The sequence below is a fragment of the Cryptomeria japonica genome, chromosome 4 (genome assembly GCF_030272615.1).
Source record: "Cryptomeria japonica chromosome 4, Sugi_1.0, whole genome shotgun sequence".
In the NCBI taxonomy this organism is placed as follows: domain Eukaryota; kingdom Viridiplantae; phylum Streptophyta; class Pinopsida; order Cupressales; family Cupressaceae; genus Cryptomeria; species Cryptomeria japonica.
In genome coordinates, this window is record NC_081408.1 from 18,235,916 (window position 1) to 18,261,865 (window position 25,950).

Below are 25,950 nucleotides of genomic sequence, written 5' to 3' on the forward strand. Positions count from 1 at the left end.
CTTCATCATGTATGCCCTTTGGCAAGAGACACACCCTTTCACCATTCCCTTTGATAGAGTGCAACTCTTCATTATTTCTGCCCTTTGAAAGGGACACAACCTCTCATAATCAGATCTGCACTTATTATTTAAATTAGATCTGCACTTCTCATTTCCAAATTATCCCCGCTCTCATATGAGGTTCTCTTCTCCCTCTTATATCTCGCTGTTGAGGGAGTCACAACTTTTCCTTTCATGTCTTTTGATTTTTCATTAACTTAATTAATTTTTAATTAATCACATTTAATTATATTATTTTATATTTTAATTTAATTTTAAATATTTTCATTTTATTATTATCATTTTTTATTAAATTTCATTTCAAAGTGGGGACATTACAATCTGCCCCACCCAAGATTGCTTGTCCTCAAGCAATGATCATGGAGTGTTCAAAATGACTCCCAATATGAAATGGTATTGGAAACACACATGTAATGAAAGTGCTGGAAACATCAGGCATGAACCAAACACGGAGCATACACATGGATATATACAAACACAAAGCATACACGCAAATACATGTATAGTTAGTTTCTTTCTTATCAACTAGAATGTTTTATTGATTCATGTTTACCCTGCAGGATGACAAGATCAAGGCTCTGATACCATTTGTAATGTCCCCTACCTGATCTATTTAAATATACTAAAATTGATAGATTTTCTTCAATAAGTTATTAACAAGTGCTTGTCTATTTTCCTCATTAGCTAATTAATTTCATTATTCATAGTTCTTAATATAGATATCAAAACCTGCTACTACTTAAGTTTTAGGGGAGAAGGGTTTACATATGTTACCAAAGCGCTTAGAGACCAACTACAATAGGTTCCCTCAAAGTTTACAAATCCAAGCCCTTACCTATCTTGGGTCTATACCCTCAAGGCTTATTGGTCGCTGATCCCCACCCTATCTTGGGACTTAACCTATTGATTGGATTTAGACTGCCCCTCTTTAGAACATCTCAATCCCATCTTCTTAAATACAGAAAGTAATAACATGATTTAGACTATAAGTATATATATTTCTTATGTATTATGAATATGTATATGAAATTAAGTATGACTATCATACATATTGCAGTCCATATTAGTATTACTATTAATTCTGCATAAGAACATTATTGGGCTTCATATGTCAAGGATACTTATTAAACACATCCCCATGCATACCACCAAGAACAAGGATGTTAGTGCCTGTAACTTAATAACAGTTCTGATCTGATCTGATCCATGGTGCTCTTACTAGATGCTTTTGATTCCTTTCCTTTATATCTCCCAATTGAGGGAGAGGTCACACCTCTTCATCATGTATGCCCTTTCACACGAGACACACCCTTTCACCATTCCCTTTGATAGAGTGCAACTCTTCATTATTTCTGCCCTTTGAAAGGGACACAACCTCTCATAATCAGATCTGCACTTATTATTTAAATTAGATCTGCACTTCTCATTTCCAAATTATCCCCCCTCTCATATGAGGTTCTCTTCTCCCTTTTATATCTCATTGTTGAGGGAGTCACAACTTTTCCTTTCATGTCTTCTGACTTTTCATTAACTTAATTAATTTTTAATTAATCATATTTAATTATATTATTTTATATTTTAATTTAATTTTAAATATTTTAATTTTATTATTATCATTTTTTATTAAATTTTATTTCAAAGTGGGGACATTACAATGTCTCTTCACACACACCTCTATAAATTCTATCAGATTTCTTGGCCTCCTCTTGGAACTTTTTTTAGACATTACCTCAAAACTCCTAACATGCCCTCCTCATTTCATCTAATGGAAAGTTAGGACAAAACATCTCTGCTTATAAATATCATTTGCTTCTTGCAACAGGGATACTGCCTTTGGTGGCTATCTCTAACACTGATTTCCAGATCCATTGACCATGACCATCGATTGGATATGGGCCTCACTAAGTCTCGTGATCTTGAGAATTTCAATACAGGCACACTGTTTTTGCCCTAATTGTTTGTTTTCTTCTGCATGTGTGTGCTTTCCTCATAATTGAGCCTTGGTCTTTTGGGTTTTCTATTCAGTATCCATGGTCAAAGATTTTGCTTAGTTTACATGTCTTGTCACCACTGAGACCAATCATCCCATTGCTGAGAATCGAAATACATTCTCCCTGCTTACTCAATCTGTCCCTCCAAACTCTGCATACTGCAGCTTAAAATATCCCAACTAATTGACAAGATCATGGCAATCTAGGGCTCACAACAACAACTTAGATTATTGATGACCCTGAAAGTAACAAAATTCTCTTCTCCTTCAGCATTTATCTTTTCCCTAAGAGCATCTTGTTCCCTAGTTTTGGCCCTTTTTCAAGTACCATCAACAATATAGTATCCCATTTTGATCCTTTCTTCTAAGTGCTTTACCAACTTGCTTTTTCATAGGTGATTTCTCTTGCTTTGAGGGCAAATGTGCTACTTATTTTATGATTATGTTAAATTGATGATCATTTCTGCGTTGTGCAAACCTATACATTCCTAAAGCATGCTTCCCCTCAAACCTAACACTTGCCTTCTAAGGACATCAACAGCATCAACACTAATTTTTCCAAAATTTCACAATATTTGCTTTGCAATGCCACACAATTTTGATTATAATCAATGGTGGCATCACCTATGACCATTCTTTGTGTCCCAATAAATGGTTAATGATTAGTTTTCTTGGATTTGGCCTATTTGGTGATTGGTTCCTATTTTCTAAGTTGATGATGGTTTGATGCATATATCCTATATTTTAAGCTCGACGTATCATATTATCCTAGAAACCTCTTTTAGCTAAGCAAATTTTAGTTTTTGGCTCTTACCATAATCATTGCTCATTCTACTAGCTCTCAAAGCTCGCATAAAGCTATTACAACAAAGTTTTAAAATCTGCTATAGAAATGTAATGTTCCCTTCCTAATTTGCCCTAGAATCACATTTCCAACAAATTAGGGTTAGGGTTACATCTTACCAAGTAAATATCTTTTTAGTTAATGTGATCTTGGATTTGAATCCTGCAATCATAAGAAATATATATATATATTCAAAAACATTAGGGTTTGGGGGAAGAAGCATGATAGGTCCACCTGAAGCCTTCCCACACTAAGCCCAAGTGCGGAACTTTGGCCCTCCTGGCCCCGATGGAAGGCAACATGGACATCCACTCAAGGTATCCTGCCTAGTGGGGTGCTTGTGCATGCTTTCCCTATCCATGCTTCATCTCCTAAGATTAATAGCCATCATTATAGAGTCAAAGAGGAGGTCATAATGGAGGTTCCTCGATTGTCCTATCTAAGTCCAAGCACAGAGCTTTGGCCATCTTGGTCCCAATGGCAAGCAACATGGACATCCACTCGAGGTATCCTACCTAGATGGCAATCCTCATGATTTCCCCCTTCCTTACACCTCCTCCCTTCTATACATTATGGGTTTTACAAACAGACTTATTGAAGACATATGCATATTATATTATTATATATGCCAAACACATAAGGAATTACATGCTAGATAATATCTTCATCATGCATACACTAAGCACTCATCTCATGCATAACATAAATGGAGAAGATCGCCAATGTCTGCAACATATAGAGATTCCTGAGTTGATTTATGTGCTTGATTTCTGAAGACTGTTCTATTCTCTTTTGCTGCTGAAAGTATTATTCTTCCCTTGATGGCTTGGTCTATTTGCTGGATATTGTTTCCTCCTTATGAGGTTTGATGTTCCTTGAAATGATTGCTTAATGGTTCCTTCCATCGCGGTCTTCTGCCTTTTATATCTTCATGTCTCTTTCAAGTGAGACAACTTTTGGAAGTTGCTGTCCTTAAAGAATGGTCACAATCTTCCTTAACAATCCTCTTCAAATGAAACCCTCTCCCCTTATAACCTCCAATTTGAGGGAGAGTCACCCTCCCTTGGTCATGCCTGCCCTTTGCAAGGGTCACAACCTTTCACATCATATTAAACTCAAAATCAGAATTTCTCTTAACATATAGATAGATAGGATCAGTAGACTACAAACTTGGCAAGTCACCAAGAACTCGCAAGTTTTTCCTATCACTGAGTAATTGCCAAATTTCGACACTGAATTTCTTTCTAAAACTCAACAATTTTTTTTGACAAATCTGACCAGTTAACTTGCCACAGAAGAAAACACTTGCCAAACATGGAAAAACACAATTTTTGCCTTTAAGACCCCATGTTGAACACTCACAAAAACATTAGAGCATCCTAGAGCAAATTGGAACAATTTTTTAGGAGATTTCAAGAACAATATTCTGGAATTTCAAATTTGCATCAGGGTAATTTTTTTTTTCTTTTTCGTCGTATATATAAATTTATAAATTATTTCTAATTTTTAGCATGTAAAATTTACATATTTTATTGCACTGAATTGACTCAATTTGTGTAAATATAAATGATATACATTGATTTGGATCATTTTTTAAAAAATTATATTTTTTCTGGATATAAGGTTTATTCTTTATTAGGTTTAAAAGATGTTATTTCTGGAAAACTCATTAATCCAATTACCATATTACTATATTACATTTAAATTTTTCAAATGCATGTAAATTTTACATTAGAAAAATAAAAATTGAATCATACTCGAATTGTTATCTTTTTTTAAGCACTATTTTTATGTTTTTATCAACATTGCAAGATAGCATACAATGGCATTGGACTCTACATCAAGTTTGCACTCAACAATTGGAAGGCATCTCGTTGGAACTAATCCCCCAGGATGCTATGACCTTGCTTGGAAATATGTAAGAATGGGACCAATAGTGGGGAATGCGATTTGTACCTAGTGCTTGAAGAAGATTTATTGGAGGTATCAATCGCCCCAAATACCATCTTTCATGTATTCCTAATTGTGATTCCAAGCCATATGTAGCGGCCCCATAAGAGGGAACAAGAGATGATGACACTTCTTACATTTTTTAGATGAAAAGAAATTGAGAAGGGCCAAGGCATAAGCAATCATTGCTCGTAATTTGCCAACAGAATCCAATGTAGATACAACAAACATTGTGGGCTCTAGTCATGGTCCACACATATGTGGCACATCCAGCTCATCCAACTTGAGTAGAGCTTAGTGACAAGGCTTTTTTGTGCCTAGAAATGTACATGCAACACAACCTTCATTGCAAGCTACAAGGTAGAACAAGGCACACAAAGCAAATAAGGTATGCACAATTTTTTGGTACTATAACAACCTTCATTAGAAGCTAGAAGGTGGAACAAGGAGGTGCACAAAGAGATAAGGCACGCACAAAGGAGTCCATATCAGGAGTATTTGGTCACAGCAATGACAGTTGCAAAGAAAGGGTACACGGTGCCCTCTCCAAGAAAATTTAGAGGCATGTTGATCCAAGATGCTATTTTAAATGCAAAATAAATTGTGGAAGATCAAAAGAAACAATAGAAAAGGTTTGGATGCACAATTCTTTCAAATTGGTGGACAAATGGAAAGAACTGTTCAAACAGAAACTTTGAGCCTGATGTTGGAGAAGATTGTTTAGAGGTGGGCATACAAAATGTTGTGCAAGTTGTTATTGACAATGCAACAACATACGTGGTGGGTACAACATTATTTCAAGAGGTATCCAATACACTTTTGGACCCCTTGTGTTAGGCAAAATTGATTGGGTGAAACAGATTGTAGAAGATGTGAGAAATATAACAAAATATAATTATAATCACCTGTGGGTTCTTAACTTAATGAGAGATCACACCAACGGGAAAGAGCTTGTGCAATTGAGTGCCACGAGGTTTGCAACAATTGCCAACCATTGCAAATTATTTCTAGTTTATTGACTCCCTTGAAGTAGATGTTGTCAATTCAACAATGGCTAGACTGAACATATTCAAAGAATGTTGATGGAAAGAGGACTGCAAAAAGAACTTTTGATGATATCTTTTCCAAGATAGCTTTAAAGATTGTCAAGGTAGCTTCAAACTTCAATTTTACTTTAAACTAGAGTTTGCTTGATGCCATTCACATGAAGACGCATAATAAGTTGACTCAAGAACACCTCACTAACGCTTTTTTTGTGAAATACACCCTTTAGCTTCACACAAGAAAGGTTGAGGACAAATTAGAGCAATCTATGTATTTGAATGAGATCGATCCCTATGGTGACTAGACCATGCACGACAATGAGCCCTCCATGTTTATAGAGGATGAGATTGCTGATTTCAATAGGCAAGCTATGGAGGATGTGGCTGTAGCATAAGCAGAGGAGATTGGATTGCTATTGGATGACATGATATGGCAAAGGCATTATTGCCATCTAGCAACAAGGTGGAGCAACAAGCAGAATCTTCTATGCCAAGAAAGGAGCCACAACTGAATGTGCTGACTAAACCTTCTACCATCAGTTTTTTTCACTAGAACGAACAAAGAGGAAATTGTTAAAAACCTGTAGTTTTTTACTTGCCTAGATATGCAATTTATAATGATGATTTTCAAAGACCATCATCATAAATTCATTATAGTTATCAATTAGCTTTTATATCTATCTCCACAACATGATGCAATTTTGTAATTCATTTGTATTCAAGAATCAAATCTAATAGAAAACATTTCCTCATGGTTTTCTGGACTGCATTTTGTAATTGAATTTTGCAAAAAATATGTTTAAAACAATTTAAGTACTTCTTAAAGTTTAGTTTTTCCGAGTTGGAAATTTTTGGCTTGCCAAGTGCTCTCTGAGTCCAGGTTTGCAAACTATGGCTAAGATAGATCAATAGTCAGATATATAAATAAGATAGATAAGATGTATTGATAGACAAAAGGAGATGATGCTGGGGGGAAATAACAAGCTGCAATTAACATATCTCAAAGATGAGGTCAGCCCCTCTAAACTTGAAGCCACACACATTTGAAAAGCAAGTTTGTAGCTATGAGATAGAGAATTTTAGTTTCTAATATATGTGTGTTTTACTGCAACATCAAAAAAGAAAAAGAATATTTGTGCAATAAATCAAGAATAGATGCTCTATCCTTTGCATGTTCACTTAAAGAAATGCCATTGAGGGTAAAGAAGCTTTCTTAATAGGCATCCATCATAATTATGTAATATAAGATGCTTCCTCTCTTACATATAGAGAGATAAGGTAGATTGATAGGCATATAAATAAGATCGATAAGATGGATAGATAGACTGATAATATAGATAGATTGATACCTGCATACAAACAGATAGATGGAAGGATCAAATTAGATGTGTAACATTGAGACTATGATAATTACCATTATGACCATCACAAACATATATTCTATTATTAAGAAAGCATTAAAGGCACAGCTTAATAACTCTGAAGATTACAAACTCTAAAGCAGAACTTCATAGTTTTTTGAAAAGAAAAAGTTGTCCCTGAATATCACACTACTCTTGCAAATGGAAAGTTAGGTGCCCAATAGTTAGTTGTCTTTTAAAATGTAATCCCACGAAAATCGCTAAATATGATAAAGAATTGTTTCATTGGATCAGAAGTGTTCAACAAAGGAAAACGCAATAATATTTTAAAAATTTGAGAAAGGTCTGCCAAATATAATTAAATTACACTTACTAAATTCACTAAGTTAACTGTATTGCCTAGAAGAACATGGTTGATTAAGGTTTTCCTCATATGCATAAGTAGAGGCCATCATATTTACATAGAAAACCGTCAAAAACCTAAATTGTACAGCTTTACAATTGCAAAAAATAAATGTTTTATGGCATTATATGTCAATACCTTGAACAAGCTCTGTTGATAAAACTCTCTTACTGGAAATCTCATCTATGACAAAAGGAACATAAAAGCCATCTATTCCAGACATCAATTCACGAAAGCGCTTTTGGTTTGCCGCTTCCAACTCATAGTCACACTCCCTGGCAAGTTCTGATTTTGCCACCTACAACCCAGTCAATTAATCTTTGTCTGTATTTTTCTACAGGATACAAATGTTGCATCATGAATATGTTTCATACATTCATTATAGACATAATATTCCTTAATTCATTAAACATTTTTTGGTACAATATGCTCACGCCTCTGATCAAAAGGTTTTACTAAATGTATCAATAAGTAATCTAAAAATTCTTTTAATTATATGATGCTAAGGCACAAGATAATCTGAGTTGAACAAAAAATAGATAGTCTGAGATCAAAATCAAAACTGATAAGCTTCATCAAGAAAGAGAATGTAATAGCTACCAAAATATAGTTTGAATCCACAAGTGATCATTGCATGGAAAAAAGTTATTTTAAGGCTTCCACCAAGGTTCTAATAACTTCAATCATGAAACGTAAAATATTTTCAGTTTTAGTACAGTAAAAATGCAGGAGAAAATAACCAGTTTTCAGTTTAAATTTTTAGTTCATCCAATTCTGCAATAACCTATAAACTGCTTTGACCAAAGAGGAATACGAGTACTTGCATTTGGTAGAAGAGAGATTATGGGAACGAATGTTGAAGTATTCAATTAGAAGCCTATCCCACTGAACATATCAGCTTCCAACTTGGGAAATACCTAAGAATATGCAAGCTGTGCTTCCTTCACAAAACATAGGTCATTAAGAATTGGGCATAGAGACTTCAACCTAAATGCACCAATCATTAGGATGACAAATACATGATGGAGTCATAAGCAACATAAACAAAAGGTAAAGATTCTTCCTCGAATCATAATGATAATATTAGGAGTACTACATTTGTTTTTACTATATCCACCTATTCCATACTTCCCACATATTATTTGTTATATAGCTTTACAGGAAAAAATCAAATTATTACAAACAAACCTAAATAAGTCATATTTGTCATCAAGCTGAAAAGTTGAAAATTGGAAGCAAGATCAAGGAGAAAAAAGCACTTGAAACCGTCTCAAAAATAAGCAACCCAACATACTTGAAACCACCTCAACATAAGCAACCCAACATTGTGAAAATAGAAAATAGTAAATACACTTAATGGGATAAATGAAGACAAAAACGGCTGTATCAGAATGGAAACTCTCTATTAAGGCAACCCGTTTTTGGAAGGCACACTCTCTCGCATAGATACAATAGACCGACTCCAACCAATACTACAAATTTATATCAGCTCCTTTTTTTTCTGTTGCTGGGGATGTAGTCAATTGTAGTTTCACCAAAATCAATGTGGCAGAATATCAATGATGGGTACTTGGAAACCACGAGAAAGACAGTTTCTCTAAACAGGAATGGTTGGGGTACTCGAGTAGGTATATATATGAAATAGCTGGAAACTAATAAATTTCAAGAAATGGTAGTGTACAAGGAAGTGAAAGGAAAGTTAAAATTCAATTCATCTTTCCTTTTTCCTCCAGTATTTCAGATTTTAGAACTTAGGCATTTCCTTTTCCTTTTTCATTTTGTTATGTCAGTAATGTGTTAAATGTTACTACATCAAATCATTTTTTTTTAAATACACGAGAAAACTAAAGCCATGAAAAGAAGTAAATAAATGCAGGTATCTTTTCCTTAACAACTTATTTATGTTTTCTTTAAATGCAGAGCCATAGATCATCAGATTAAGGCCTATCACTTCAAGAGGAATGACCAGACAAGATATCAAGTCCTCAAATGACAAGGCAAAAAAGGGAAAGATACACAAAGCAGTATGCTTATCACAAGCACTCTAGAGATTCTACAGACAATTAGGTCCTTCAATGAACAAAACCAAATGTAGTCTAGATGATCAGAAGTCACAGGAAGATATTCAGATACTCAGATATCCAGCTTATTCAAGATAAATGACTATCCTGCCTGGGAAGCTTTTTTAAACTTATAACAGCCAAGTCAAACACAGCTTGGTTGAGTTGGTCTTTGGCATTGACACCTAAAAGAACAATCCATGGCAATTGTTATTGATCTTTTGGCAATAGGAGAAAATAAGATTTAAATATTTTCCCTCAATAGTTTTATCAAGAAAATTTGAAAGGAATACTTCTGCCAGAATGAAACCAATATTTTTTATGAGGAATTTCTAATTAGTGAAAGGCACACATTTGAGAATAATCAGCTTTAAATTGAGAATGCCTTACCTTGATTCTCACTCCTCTGAGTGATTCCTAGAACAAACTGTCGAGATAGTCCACTCTGCAGATGCTGAGGATGACAGCCAGTCCAATGGCAGGGAAAGCAACCTACTTTGTTTCTTTTAACAGTTTTGTATTAGTTTCTTCTCATAGTTTTCCTGAGTTTCTCCAGAAATTATTTGAATGTCAAGTTATAGTGCAAATGGCTCATAAATGTCTGGTAGGAAAGACTAATTTGCAAGTGCAGAAGCTAAATTGACCCTTGTCAGTTTTAGATTTGTTACCAATATGGAGGTTCCTGAAATGATATCAAGCAGGAATCAATCACTCTTTTGCTGACAATAGTTTTATATCTCAAAAACACTATATGATCTATAAAATTTCTCTCTTTGACTTTTCAATCATTGTAAATTTTATTGATTAAATCAGGTTCAACCTAAATAGTACTCTCTTGGGCTGGGCTTGAGATGAATAATATGTTATGAAATCAGCATTGAATGGCGCACACCATGAATCTGAACCAATTAAAAAACACATTCCTATAGAGTTTTGTTTTTATACGGAATCCAATATCTATAAACTAATAATTGGTTCCTTAGCATATTTAACATGATCAAAGAAAGAGCCACCAGCTTTAAGTTCACAGATGCTCATTGAAATTGACAGGAAAATTCAAGTGATGGTGACAACAGATAGGAGCCTATCATCACCACCGAAAAGATGGATATCAACAAACATTTTGAGCACAAAATTACTCAGAAAACAATTTCCTTTTAAGACAAGGAAACAGAAGTGCAAGAGAACTGAAAAGCCATAATTCGGCATCCCTTCATCAAACAGTATGGGCTGGCTTTCTACCTTACAGCAATCATACCTTCATAGCTTGGTCAAGGAAAAGCCCCTTTGGAATGAGATTAGTGTAATCCAAAAGCCGTCTAACATTTTCAATATCACTATCTATACTGTTTGCAACACCAGGATACTGTATCTTCACAGCAACATCAATGCCATCTTTTGTAACTGCTTTGTGAACCTGTCATTATATACAACAATTTCAGATGTATGAAAAACAGCATGAAAGGATGTAATTAGCAACCTAATTTGTGATCTTCAGGTACTAATATTTTTGTCTGATTGATGTTCCACTCAATATCTTTTGGGGAAAATGAAATTTCTACAATTATTGACATACAATAAAGCTCAGAGTCAAAGAATAGACAAGACAAGTCAAGAGTATTGAAAGTATAACAGCACGAGTAATCTAAGCTGTCCTTGCTTCCCCATAGAATCTCTTTGTTGGGAATTAAAGTGTCTCCACCTTTGCAAGGACCCAATTTAATTATTTTACAATATGACATTTTCCCATTAATTATATGACATTTAATATTGTATTTTAACTATTATTTATGCTTCACCTGAAATGAGGCATTGGAATTTGAGTAAGTCATATAATGCCATGTGTCGGTACTTTAACAAATTGTAAGTCACCATAAGGTGGTTAAATATAGCAGATTTGAAGTGCCTCTCTTTAGTGGGATTCTATGACAAGTTATGACAGTATCTTCTGATGTGTAAGAGCTAAGAATAGGAGGGGTTACTTAGAAATCATGACCAGCTATGACATGCTTTATTATTTGTCATATGGTGCCTATTTTGAGATTATATGACACAACAAGTTGAGTGGCACCATCTTCTGGGCATTTTGTAAAATTTGATTTTGAAAACCATTTATGGTTTCCTAGCTTCTTCTTTTGTCTATAAACTAGCAGATTTCATATGAGAATTTGCAGGTACGTAAGTGTTGTTGGAATGTTGCCGAAATTCTTCCAAGTTTATTGCTAGTCAAATACTCCTGTAAAACTTTGCATTGCAAACGTATTATAATCTTCTTTCAGATTTGATAACACACTGTACAAGTTTTGGAGTCTATAGTTTTTCTCCCGAAAATGGTTTTCCCCATGTAAATCACTGTTATGGTATAATTATTTATTTGCTTAAGATTGTATTTTTCTACTTTCTGTACTAATTTTGGATCATCTTTTATGTTTTCTATAATCACTCCCTTCAAGATTAGCGTAGGAAGTTGATTTCACGTACCTTGCTTTCTTGCACTCTCCCCCATCCCCCCACTAAAAAAATTTACATAAATTGCTAAGTTGTAGTATAATTGTTTATCTATTTAAGATTGCATTCTCTACCTTTAGTACTAAGTTTGGATCAGCTTTTAAGTTTTTTATACATCACTCCCTTCAAGATTAGCATAGGAAGTTGTTTTCACATGCCTTACTTTCTTATACTCTCTCCCTGCCCCCACCATAAAAATCCAACTAGCAAAACAGAAAATTCATACACTGTAGATTAATGAATTACATCCTCATTCAAATTCTGATTTCAGATCAACTGAGTTCTTATTTCCTTATCCATATCCTCATTCTCCTACTAATGTAACAAACACCCCAACCTTGCCCCTAAAACACAAACAAGAAATGAAAAAGAAAAACATAACATTTCATTTTATCATACCACCTATAGCTGAAAGTCGCTAAAACCAACCCCAAGGGGACACATCCAAATACCACTAAATCCACTACCTATATTATTTTGTTTTATGTATGATTTTGTCCATGCAATACTATATTTATAGTTCCTGGAAAATCAGTAATCCCTATGCACACATCTATACTAGTAAATGTCTCTTGATAACTTCAAAACAAAGAATACTTCAAATCCAAAAACTATACTTCGAAAGCGGGAGAATTCATGTAATGTCCCATTTTTTGGAGAGGAATTAATTAATTAATTTGATTAGTTAAGTTGTCCAAATTATTATTATTTTTCATGGATAGCTTAATTAATTATTTTAATTAATAATATTAAGTTAATTATTTATAAAGTTATCAAATAAATTAAAAATTAAAAGACAACTTTATATTTAATTAATTTAATAAAGTGACTTAATTAAAAATTATATCATAAAGTCACTTAAGTGAAATAATATTATTTTAATATTATTTCTAGAAGTTTCTAGAGATGAGCTGAAAAAAAAGTATAAAGGGAGATCTAGTTGAGCTTCAAGGCAGCCAGGAATTGATATTTGTTTTGATTGGGTTTTGTGGAGCCAAGGGGTTTCTGCAGATCTTTGTCTTTGGGAACGAAAACTGTTAATGTTGTAGCTATGGTCGAACCCTTCACATCGACCCGTGCAATCTAAATGTCTATTTGGCTTGTCGACCATAGACATTTTTGGCGTCTTATACATTAATATTTGTTAAGCGGTTAACAAAATGTGGTTAGTATTCTTTCCCGCCACCTTTGGATGAGTTGTGCCTCTTGCTTAACCCGTCTGTCACCCTTGATGAAGGGTCGGCCACGATGCTTTGGAGGAAACACGATGATCTTGGAAGAAGCCAACTCTTCATGAAGAGTCTTCATGTCAGGTATAAGGAGGATCCTTTCCTCTTGCATTCGACATACAATTGATTGATGTGAAAGATTATCAAATAAGAAGGGCAGAGCGATATATACACAGATCAAAAGACATACATGCAGATCGGGTCTTCACTACAGCAAGACACATAAGCATATCAATATTATCTTCAGCATCGTGTATCTTCTGCTCAGGTTTTCACCTTCTCCGACAACTACTCAATGAACATGGGCTTGTTCAGTGATCCTGCAGCATACGGATTTGTGAATACGGCGGATGCATGTTGCGGACAAGGAAGCTACAATGGTGTTGGCCTTTGCACTGCGGATTTGTAAAGACCCGATATTATCTACAGCACTATCATGTTGTATGCACTGTTCATATTGGATATATATATATTGGAGATATAATTTACATGCTCGGGGGAGACGATAACAGTATATCGTCTATGGTTGGGAGGGCAACAATAATGTGAATCATTGCCTGTGGTTAATCGAGCACACCCTATGGTTACTGTGCATGGTCATCTTCTTGTGTTCCTAGTATTGTAAGAAAATCAACATGGTATCAGAGCAGGTTCCTGAAGAGCCATTGCCACAGTTAGTGCATCACCTCTATCTTGAGGAGGAACTTGAGCTTAAAGTGAAAAGATGTGACAAAGGGATAGAGATCATTTTAGATTCTTGGTTACAGGTTATAATTGAGGACAATGCCAAGAATAATGAGAAGGAAGTTCGGGCCACTTCCTTCCAACTAGACTTTGATGATTCTCTTCATAGAAGTGACATGTCTATCTTTAGCCTTGGAAACTCTGCAGATTTGTATCTATCTATGACAACTGAAATATGAGATCAGGACCTTCATTGGATGAAAGGACCAAATGATCAGATAAGTCTTCTCCCTACTACCACATTTATTTGATAGTATATGGTGCATTGCTTATGCTCATGTTATTTGTCTATTGTATGTATTGGACTAATGGTTGCCTTCATGTTCATGAAACTAGAACTGCCCATGTGTAATGTTGAGTTTTGTAGCCCTTAGCTATGATTGCATACAATTTAAGACATCTAATTTATCATTATCAATTTTTGAGCTATGTTTAACAGTAGATTATTACAAGTGTATGTGCAAGTGCATGTGTGATTGCAGGGGACACTTGAAGACCTTAGTAGTTAAGGCTTGACTGCTGTTATACTACTTGCATAACAAGTTTATCCAAAGCCAGATGGAGCTTGGATAATGAGATAAGTATTTTTCTTGGTTATTATCTCTTGAGTATTACTTTTATTTGCTTTTAGTCAGCCTCTTATCACTATTCCTATATGTACTATAAAAGTTGCTCTTGTTCTTTTCTTTGGCCCTCGAGGATGGGTCTTGCAGAGAAAGAAGAACAATACATTAGGAATGTTGCTAAGGCATCTGTACAGGTAATGGCAACATCGAGGATTACAAAGAAAAGTCGAGACAAGAGGGCTCCCCTAGTAAGAGGGAGTGAACTTCTAAGGGTATGCTTCTGTGACAGAGGAAGCAGCTAGAGGTTTTGCTTCAATTGACTTTCGAGGATCTTGGTTATATTTGTTCAGAGGGAGTGGACCATGTCAAGATGGTTTCTCTATTGATCAGTAGTCAGAGGACTCTATGATTCATGTATGGAGTCCCATGTGTGTAGGCTAGAAGGTTTTATGCCGTTACTTAGGTCGTGATATTCCTGGATAGATGGATACTTGGTGAACTTGGGATTCACCAATAGTGATGCAAACTCCAACCTTACATAAAGGTTGTTAATGGTGAGGCATTGATTTTGGTCCTTTATGTTGATGACTTATTTCTCACTGTGGCAGAGAAGCTCATCATTCAGTGTCAGAGGGAGTTAGCCTCTAAATTTGAGATGAAGGATCTTGGCCTTATGTACTACTTCCTGGACTGAAAGTTTGGCAAAAGACCGCATGAGATCTTCTTGAGTTAGGGGAAGTACACTATAGACATCCTGAAGAGATTTGGCATGATGGACTGTAAGTCCATGTCTACGCTGATGGATATAATTCTAGAGAAGTTGAGCGAGTCAGCTTCCAATTCAGATCTAATAGATTACTCTATATTGTCAGTTGATTAGATCATTGATGTATTTGGTCAACACCAGACCATATATCTGCTTTGTAGTGAGTTCTCTTAGTCAGTTCATGTGTGAACCAAGATAGATTCATTGTGTTGCAGCATGTGTGGCAGCTCGCAGTGTGGCCTTAGAAGCTCCTTGCAGGATTGTTTGTAAATCATTGGAGCCCACAATTATTCATTGTGATAACCAAAGTTGTGTGAAAGCCTTTTGTCAATCCTATGTGTCATGACAGAATGAAGCATGTGAAGATCAAGTATCACTATGTTAGAGACGTGGTGGAAAGGAATGCTATTCAGTTAAGATACATTAGTACTGATGAGCAAACGACAAACATTCTTACCAAGCCTCTCTCCAGAATAAAGTTTGTGTACTTTCGAGGTAAGCTTGGCATGGTAGAAAATGTAGCCCTAGCTGAGATTGAGTCTCAACAACATTGATCTGTTTTAAATAGTACTAATGTATTCTCTAAAATGTTTAAAGTGTAAACTCTTATTATGAAATCTTATTAATCTGATATGGTTCATGATTAGTGTCATGTGTGTGACTCCATGACAACATTGGTTCAGTGCTTGATGAGCCCCTGTGAACATTATTGTGAGGTGACGATCTCTCAATAGTGAACACTTGTACATCTGATCATTATCGTAAGGTGACAATCTTATGGTATTGATCGATCATACCATTATGATGGATATCATGGGACTTGATATCTATGGATATGTCATAGTGGTTTATATCTCTAGAAGTAATATCTATGGATATACCATAATGGTGGATATCATGAGACGTGATATCCATGTATAAGACATGATGGTGGATGTTACATAAAGAGATATTCATGGTGGATATTATGTGACGTAATATACGTGGACATGCCATGAAGTAATATCCTTGAATATGCCATAATGGTGGATATCATGAGACGTGATATCCGTGGACAAGCCATAATGGTGGATATTACATAAAGAGATATTCATGGTGGATTTCATGTGACATGAAATCCATGGACATGCCATGTAGTAATATCTATGGATAAGCCATAATGGTGGATATTACATAAAGAGATATTCATGGTGGATTTCATGTGACGTGAAATCCGTGGACATGCCATGTAGTAATATCTATGGATAAGCCATAATGGTGGATATTACATTAAAAGATTTATGGTGGATATCATGTGACATGATTTCTGTGGATATGCCATAACTCTTGATATCACAGTGAGGTGATATCTTTCTCTCACATATAGCTATTGTGGTAAATCATCACTATGGAGTGATGTAAGGATGAGAAGGATTCCTCCCTAGCTAAGAGGGAGTGTTAATGTTGTAGCTGTGGTCGAACTCCTTCACATTGACCCATGCAATCTAAATGTCTATTTGGCTTGTCAACCATAGACATTTTTGGCGTCTTATACATTAATATTTGTTAAGCGGTTAACAAAATGTGGTTAGTGTTCTTCCCCGCCACCTTTGGATGAGTTGAGCCTCTTGCTTAACCCGTCCGTCACCCTTGATGAAGGGCTGGCCACGATGCTTTGGAGGAAACACGATAATCTTGGAAGAAGCCAACTCTTCATGAAGAGTCTTCATGTCATGTATAAGGAGGATCCTTTCCTCTTGCATTCGACATACAATCGATTGATGTGAAAGATTATCAAATAAGAAGGGCAGAGCGATATATACACAGATCAAAAGACATACATGCAGATCGGGTCTTCACTACAGCAAGACACATAAGCATATCAATATTATCTTCAGCATCGTGTATCTTCTGCTCAGGTTTTCACCTTCTCCGACAACTACTCAATGAACATGGGCTTGTTCAGTGATCCTGCAACATACGGATTTGTGAATACGGTGGATGCATGTTGCGGACAAGGAAGCTACAGTGGTGTTGGCCTTTGCACTGCGGATTTGTAAAGACCCGATATTATCTACAGCACTATCGTGTTGTATGCACTGTTCATATTGGATATATATATATTGGAGATATAATTTGCGTGCTCGGGGGAGACAATAACAGTATATCGTCTATGGTTGGGAGGGCAACAATAATGTGAATCATTGCCTGTGGTTAATCGAGCACACCCTATGGTTACTGTGCATGGTCATCTTCTTGTGTTCCTAGTATTGTAAGAAAATCAACAAAAACTCCCATTGAAAAGCATAACTGAGGGAGTGAAAGATCTTCTCAGGGGTTGCAGCTAAGAGTGGGAGATAACTCAATCTTCCATATTGTGCATAATGAGTTTTGTTGCATTTTCATGGTGGTTGGAATTCATGGTATTTTCAGATTATCAAATTGGTTGCCCTTAGTGTAACAATTTTCATTGGAGAAGGCAGGCGATCTTATTGAGAAACAATTAGAGGTGGAAATTAAGAGTTTGCTGATCGAAATTGTAGGTCTGAGACAAAATCAGGTTTCCTCCTCCAAACCCACAATTTTGTTCCTATTTCATCATTTAAGCATCACAACACACATTGGATGACAGCGATATCATTGTGGACCTTAGGCAATTCACTCAGTTGCATTTGGAAGGAGAAATAAGAGGGATTTGGTGGCCAAGACAGATCTGAAGACAAGTTGCATCAGACCTCTCATACCATTGATTTTGCTCCTAGACTTTCATCTTGGCATCAAACTTGCCATTGAGTGTCATGTCCCCTCGATCATTATATATATCTTAAATGAAGTAATTATTATTAATTAATATAATAAATATCAACAAATGATTACTTGAAATCATTAAACACTTATTTATTTATTAAATATTATTATTTAATTAATATTCTTGAAATATTTACTAAAATAAATTAATATTATATTTGAAAATATTATAAAGAAATATTACATATTTATATCATACATCAATAGTATTATTATTATTCTATTTTTATTAAGTAACATTAGATTATATTAATTAATTAACATCTCAAAAAGAGCCATCAACAAACACTTAAGTATTGATTTAATAAGCATGTCCGTTCCTCTAGTATCCAAGAGATCGATTTAAGAAGAAGCTGTCTATTGGGGTGATTAGTCATTTTCATCAAATTTAAAATAATCGCTGTCCTAAGGAGGATAAACAAACTCCATTAACAAATAACCAATCATTGATAAGATCGTAAGAAAATGTTAATCATAAATAATTATTAGCAAGGGTTATAAGGAAAGACACCTCCTGTCATGTCCCCTCCTTAAATCGTTATATATAATCTAAACAAAACAATTATTATTATTAATTAATATATTATTTATTAATGTATGAAGATTTGAAGCTATTAAATATTATTATTAATTAATATTTTCTTGAAATATTCAAATAGAATAAACTAATATTATTGTATAAACAATGATATTTCATACTTTTTAAGGTAGCGGTAGAGTAGTATTTATTAATTATAAGTTACAGGCAGCACATCTGTGTATTCGATGGGATGCAACAGCAACTCGTATACATCAATTCAATAATAATCAAGCATTTAACCTGAGCGCTTTTAATCAATATCAATTCGATAGTCAACTACAAACTAATGGATATCTTAATTAAGAGGAACGTTTTAACTAATTATCAGTAATTATAATGATCAAGACACTGATCACATGTTAAGAGACATAATTAGTTCATAATTGGAAAAACACGACCCATTAATGAAGGGTTACAACTCTCAACGAAAAAGCAGAATGCAAGTATATATAAAGGGAGAATTCATTCCATCGAAGGGGAATTGAATATATATATTATGGGTAATCATCAGATGGAATATAGATATTGGCAACCTGGGATTGTAAATATATCCAATTTGGATCATTTGAGCATTCGGCCGCAAAGGCCCAATCAGGCAGTAAACATCTTTGTTCTTGGTGGTATGCACAGGGATGTGCTTAATATATATACAACCTATAATATTTTTATAAAGGATTTAATAGTAATGTTAATATACTCTATAATACGTAAGGCAGTCATACTTACCCCATATACAATAGCAGACCAGATCTGACGCACGTCAGATCTGTCGACCCTTGCACCTACCAGATAGACTAATGATTAGAAAATGGCATTGTTAATAAGTGATATTGTAGGGAATATATATATATATATATATGGTTTGATTAGACCAATAACAATATTAAATTGTATAATCAGAAAGAACTAAATAGTAATATAATTATAGAAAATAATATAATGATTATAATTATTATAATATTTTATAAGAACTGCTCTATAGTAAAATATATATTATAATACTATCTGAAAATAAATATAAATATATATAGAAATATATGGAAATGGTAATTTGAATTACTGATTGAACTGTGGAATGACACTGATTTCATTCATGTTAAGATAGATTTGTCTCCTACTTAAGTTAGTTTAGGTCATAACCGTATAGAAATAGATTAATTATGGTTAAACAGGTCTAAACCTAATAGGGGACATTACAACTCCTCACCACACATCCTATTATGGCCTATTTAAGGCTGATCACATTCCTTCTCAAGGGGAGAGGACGGGAAGATAGGAGATATTAGTAGTCAGCATCGATCAACTCAAATTAGGACTGTTATTAAGTTGCAGGCGGTAACATCCTTATTCTCAGTAGTATGCATAGGGGATGTGCTTAATACGTATGCCTAATATATGAAGCCTGATAATTTCTGTAGGCAGAATTCAATAATAATGTTAATATAGTCTGCAATACGTAGGAGTCATGTTTAATTTTATATAATGCCAGACCAGATCTGACACATGTCAGATCTGTCTGCCTTTATAGTTTATAGATAGATTAATGTTTAGAGTTTTAGACAATGGTAATATTAATAATAAGAATAATATAATATAATACTATTAATATAATATAAGTGTAATATGGTATATAATGATCTTAATATAATATAATGCTGACAGTATCATTGATAATGTAATATAACATAATGACAGCGTAGGTTCCAGACCAAACTTCATTTGACATAAATGTCCCTCTGTTGTTCTCTCTATGTACTAAAATTGTGATTCTAGGATAGAATATAAGAGGATTTCATTAGGGGACATTACATTGAGTAATGGTGATCTGATTGGGATAAGGCAGCGATCTTTTTAGGAGTGGAAAGGAGGAATTTGATGCTGGTAATTGACAGTTATCAGACCTTATATCAGCAGCAGGGGCGATTCTGAAAAAATACTTCGATTGGGCATATGTGTAGGCACCCAAGTTTGGATATTGATTGCTTCTTCAATCACAAGGCAAGGCGTTTATATCAGGTTCCTTTGGCCATCATTCTCCTTGTAATTTCTTGTTGAATGCAGACCTCCATGGCTGCCATGTGTATTCAGAATTTCTGAGCATTCAGTGATTGGTTGCTAGGACTTTGGATACATGTTTAGAGAATTGTAATGAACGTATTGCCTCATGAATAAAGGAGTAATAAGGTGTTTCTCATTTGTACTTTGTCTCAAGGTTCATGCTAACTGTTTGCTTAAATTACAGCCAGCTGTAGGTGTGTGATTCTTGCACTTAATCTTTTATTATTGCATTGGTAAACACAAATACAACTTGCACCATCACCCTAGAGGTTTATAGTGTTGATTGGTAGTCATCCTTTGATTATTCTTTGTGGTTTATGCTTCCAAACACAAGTCTGAAAACTTGCAACAGTCAAAACAGCATAACACGCAAGTTATACTGCAGTCTAGAAACCGCATAAGACGCAAGTTATACAGACTGAGACTTGGAACAGCAGGCTGTCAGCTAAGTGTTTGACGATATCCCTTGCATTTTTAGTCCTATAACAGCAGGGGATATTTCAATTCATATACACCCAATACATAAAGAGAAATTTTTTCCTAGAAAACATTACATTGACACAAATACCAAAGGGAGGCCTATAATTGTATTGATTCCCTATAAAACCATGTGTCCAATTTTTGGTTTGTTTTTATATCAGCATATTGTGGGTAGGGCCCACTCGCATTAAACTAATCAAATGAGTATACAATACGAAAGACCAACTTTGTATAAAAAATTTCCACAAGACTTACAACCATATTCACCTTATCTCATCACCTCCCAAGGTCATACAAAACTGCCCAAAAAAACATGACAAACTGAACCACCCATGATTGCAACTGAATAAAAAAGAGGCTGCACGGCAAGACCACCATCTTCTCTAAAAATTTCGCCTTTATAACAATAGTGAATAGACCCATCAAGACAACAAAAAAAACATAGCTCATTACATGTCGAACACCGATATGGGATTAAACCATAAAACATACACAACCATAACCATTATAAAAGTAAGCCATTTATCAACATTGATAATCCCTACCTCCTTTGAGCCAATAAACACCAACAGTTCAAATGTCACCACACATATCAAGGCCTTAATGACCACTTTCACCTCTCCCATGTTGCTCAAATGCATCACCTCTATTGTTTTCTTGTAAGTGTTGACGGGTGTTTTATGACCACACCAACGCAGAATAAAATACCAAGGTATCTTATCCTCTCTTAAGCAAAATCCTGTGTAGGCTAAGATTGTGAAAGATCATATAGGTGACTCCAAGGTTCTTCTTTGTCAAGTCCTAACACATGGATAAGCTCAATGGTCGTTGTGATATGTTGGTAACACAAAGGGGCTTACGTTTGAATTGTTCTTCACTTCTTCTACAGTGATGGCTGGAACTTCTTCACCGAATATTGCAATCTTGCGATGCTTCTTCTTCAAACAGACACAACTGAAATGAACTAAAATTAAAGGGGAAAGGGTTAGAGAATCTACTCTACTCCTAAGGACAATGATGTCAATGGATAGTGCTCTAATGGATGAATTCCAAATAAACCAAGTTCTGCTTCACCAAGATTAACTACAACTCCACAAGAACTAGTGCAATCTTCCAAGGGTTATGCAAAAAAATTTCATATCACAATGAACACCATCATAACGAACAATGCATATTCATTGATTCAAGTTAAGCATCCATATAAAAGGCTCAAGCAAACTTTACACTACAACGTATAATCAATAAGAAGCCAAAAGTATGAGCCATGGAAATTCATCAAACACCATCGCATTCTCCATTAAAACCAAAGTACATCATCTAACAATTCAGAAATTGGAAGAACACCATGCAACAAGTTGAATATACATGAATCCACCATATCTTCGATGAAATCAAATATTATTTCTCCTAGTCTTACAACAATATCTTCTCCTATTCTACTTCTACTCTAAGGAGCAAGAGCTCTCTACTTCTAATGAGCTACCTATCTAATGAATTACAATTAAGAAGGTGAGGCCTTTTATAGAGATCCTCCCACAAATGAATGGCCAAGATTGATTTGAAATAAAAGGCCAAGATTACAAGATGCAAAACCCTAATTAGGGTTTGTCCAAAAATGAACCCTTTGTGGTGCCAAGTAGTGGTTCAAGTATTAAATAAGGCATCACGCCCACTTTGCATTAAATGACCCATCATTCCAAGAATGCGACCACTATGTCTTAAATGAACCGCCACTCCATCAAGTATTTAATAGCTCATTCCCCAAAATAGGGCACCCACTATCCCTTTCCTTGGTGGCCAATGCAATGAATTTGGTCATGACAGTTGGGAGACATTTGATTGGCCAAAGAAGGTGATGGGGTGCCACCTCAACATGTTGGACGCCATGTGGGCCCACTGACTCATCACGAGGAATATTCCATCTTGCATCATTTTGTGATCAAGATTCTAACTTTGATTAACTTTGCAAAAATTATCTTTCCTTGATCATTTTCTTCCTTCCATGTACTTGTTTGGGAATTCGCCTTCTAGGAATATCTTTCCTTGTTGACGATTATGTCATTCTTTAAGTCTTTCATACTTGAATTGGATCTCAAGAACTTTGAATGCCTTCCTTGAACGTCTGGAACTGGAACATCACCAAACCGATGCAATCTTCCAAGGGGAATGAAAGGTTTTCATATCATGAACGTTCATCCAAATACCCAATGCACTAGTGTAACTTAAATATACTCATCCACAATTCACCTTAGCACATCTTGATGTTTAGGCTAACTATGCACTATAATTGAAAATCATCTAGCCACAAACAGTATGAACTAAGGAATTATCAACATCCACACATTACTCCATCACAATCAATGAACTTCATCTAACATGAGAAACCATGCAATATGTAGAAGAAACACCACTATCCACCATGAATTCAATGAAAAGGATGTTTATTTACACATTTGGGAACAATTTTTGCCTTCTCCTCCTACTCTACTCTAGCTATCTACTATCTAATGTCTATTGATCAACTATTAGCCTTTACAAATGAGGAGAGCAAGCCTTGTATAGTGCTTTTACTACAAATACATGGCCAAGATTAAATCCAAATCAATGGCCAAGATTGAAAGATAGAAACCTGAATTGGGGTTTGTTACACCCATTACATAACATTTAATGCTTGACCAATGATAAAATTACATTTTTTAGGATACACGTCCTTCTTTGAATGTTGACCAATGAATGATGCGGTTAGGTACTGTTATCACAAAAGCTTGCACCCTTGCTAAGCTATCAACTCAACAACCTTGTGAAACATGAAAACAACCCCGAAGTGTGGGACCTTGCACAAGGGATTGAATCTCCGGAGAAGGCCGGCTTCCTTCTTCAATTAGGTGCAGGTGTTGAGCCAACTCAACACTTTAAAACTAATTTCTAAGCCTACCTAAACAACTTGCAGAGGTAAAGGGAAGAGAGAATGCTGGAAATAGAAGGAGGTGATGCACCAAGAAGAGATGTTCCTCTCCCCACCAAGATGACACAAAGAATTAACTGAAACACCCAAGAGATGCACAAAATTCAGTTGCATGAGTGACTCCAATGCATGCATGGAAGTTAGAATTCGCTAAGTGTCAAGAGGGGAGAAGGATTCCCACAAATCACACTCAGAAAACAAGTTAACACAGCATATATGGAGAGAAAAGCCACAAGACATACACCTATAATGAAGGTAAGAAAACATACACAGCATACATAGGTTGAAAGAAGGCAAGAATGGTGATTTTCAATTAATTATAAGGCCAATGGCCAAACTTATAGTTGCATAAATGCAAGATAAATACAAGAGAAGTGGGAGAGCATAGAATAGCTCAAGCCAACAGGGAGAGAACCCTCTACAATGAGGCTTAGCAGCCTTTATATAGAAAAAATGGTTACAAGGGTGATCATGACCCCTGCATGTCAGTCTGGAGGTGCAAGGAAGTGCATGCACTTGACTTGTACATGCAAGCAACCTAGCCATACCCACAAAGGGCAATCCTGAGAAGGTGGATTGACTAACCTTCTAAAGTCAAGCACGACATAAGTCACCAAGCATGGCCCCGTACCTCCCTTGATGGAAATCTTGCCAAAAACATTAAATGCACCCCTGTGACTTCACAAAAAAAGTGCATAAGTCACCAAAACTGTCGGAGCATTTAAAGCCTTGAGTATCGATCACGCCATCCGGAAGTGTTGCAAGCCAGAAGCAAGTTTGGAAGACTACAGAGACCTGGGTCACCGTAGTTGGGGAACTTCAAGGACCTGGGTCACTGTAGTTGGGGAACTTCGGGGACCTGGGTCACCTTAGTTGAAGAACAAGGAACTCGGGAACCTAGGCGTTCCGGAGTTCCAGGCTTGAAGAACAAGGAACTTGGGAACCTGGGGGTTCCCAAGTTCTGGGGTTGAAGAACAAGGTACTTGAGAACCTAGGGGTTCAAGAGTTCCGGGCTAGAAGAACAAGGGACTTGGGAACCTAGGGGTTCCGGAGTTTCGGGGTTGAAGAACAAGGAACTTGGGAACCTAGGGGTTCCGGAGTTCCGGGGTAGAAGAACAAGGAACTTGGGAACTTGGGAACCTGGGGTTTCCGGGGTTGAAGAACAAGGAACCTGGGAACCTGGGGGTTCCAGAGTTCCGGGGTTGAAGAACAAGATACTTGGGAACCTGGGGGTTCCAGAGTTCCGGGGTTGAAGAACAAGGAACTTGGGAACCTGGGGGTTCCGGAGTTCCGGGGTTGAAGAACAAGGAGATTGGGAACCTGGGGGTTCCAGAGTAACTTCAGAGACCTGGGTCACCGAAGTTGGGAAGACTTAGGAACTTCCTTCTTACAAGACAACACTTCATAATGCCATTGCTTTTCTCCTTGATCAACTGGGGCAGCGCTGGTCCATGGAACATATCTCTGATCGGCTCTCACTGATGGACCAAGGGTGTCATAAAATGACAACAGGTACATCGAACTTTGTCCCTCCACATGTGGTAGTTATCCTTCTC

General features: G+C 35.8%; 1 protein-coding gene across 1 annotated transcript in view; it reads right to left on the reverse strand.

Annotated features, from left to right (window-relative positions):
* Window positions 1-25,950, reverse strand: part of LOC131033138 (protein ABC transporter 1, mitochondrial) — a 200,741-nt gene that overhangs the window by 108,933 nt on the left and 65,858 nt on the right. Inside the window, exons 4-5 of the mRNA XM_057964270.2 lie at window positions 10,970-11,128; window positions 7,790-7,949 (exon numbers count right to left, since the gene is read on the reverse strand). Coding sequence (XP_057820253.2) covers window positions 7,790-7,949; window positions 10,970-11,128 — 319 coding nt within the window. The remainder of the gene's footprint in view (window positions 1-7,789; window positions 7,950-10,969; window positions 11,129-25,950) is intronic.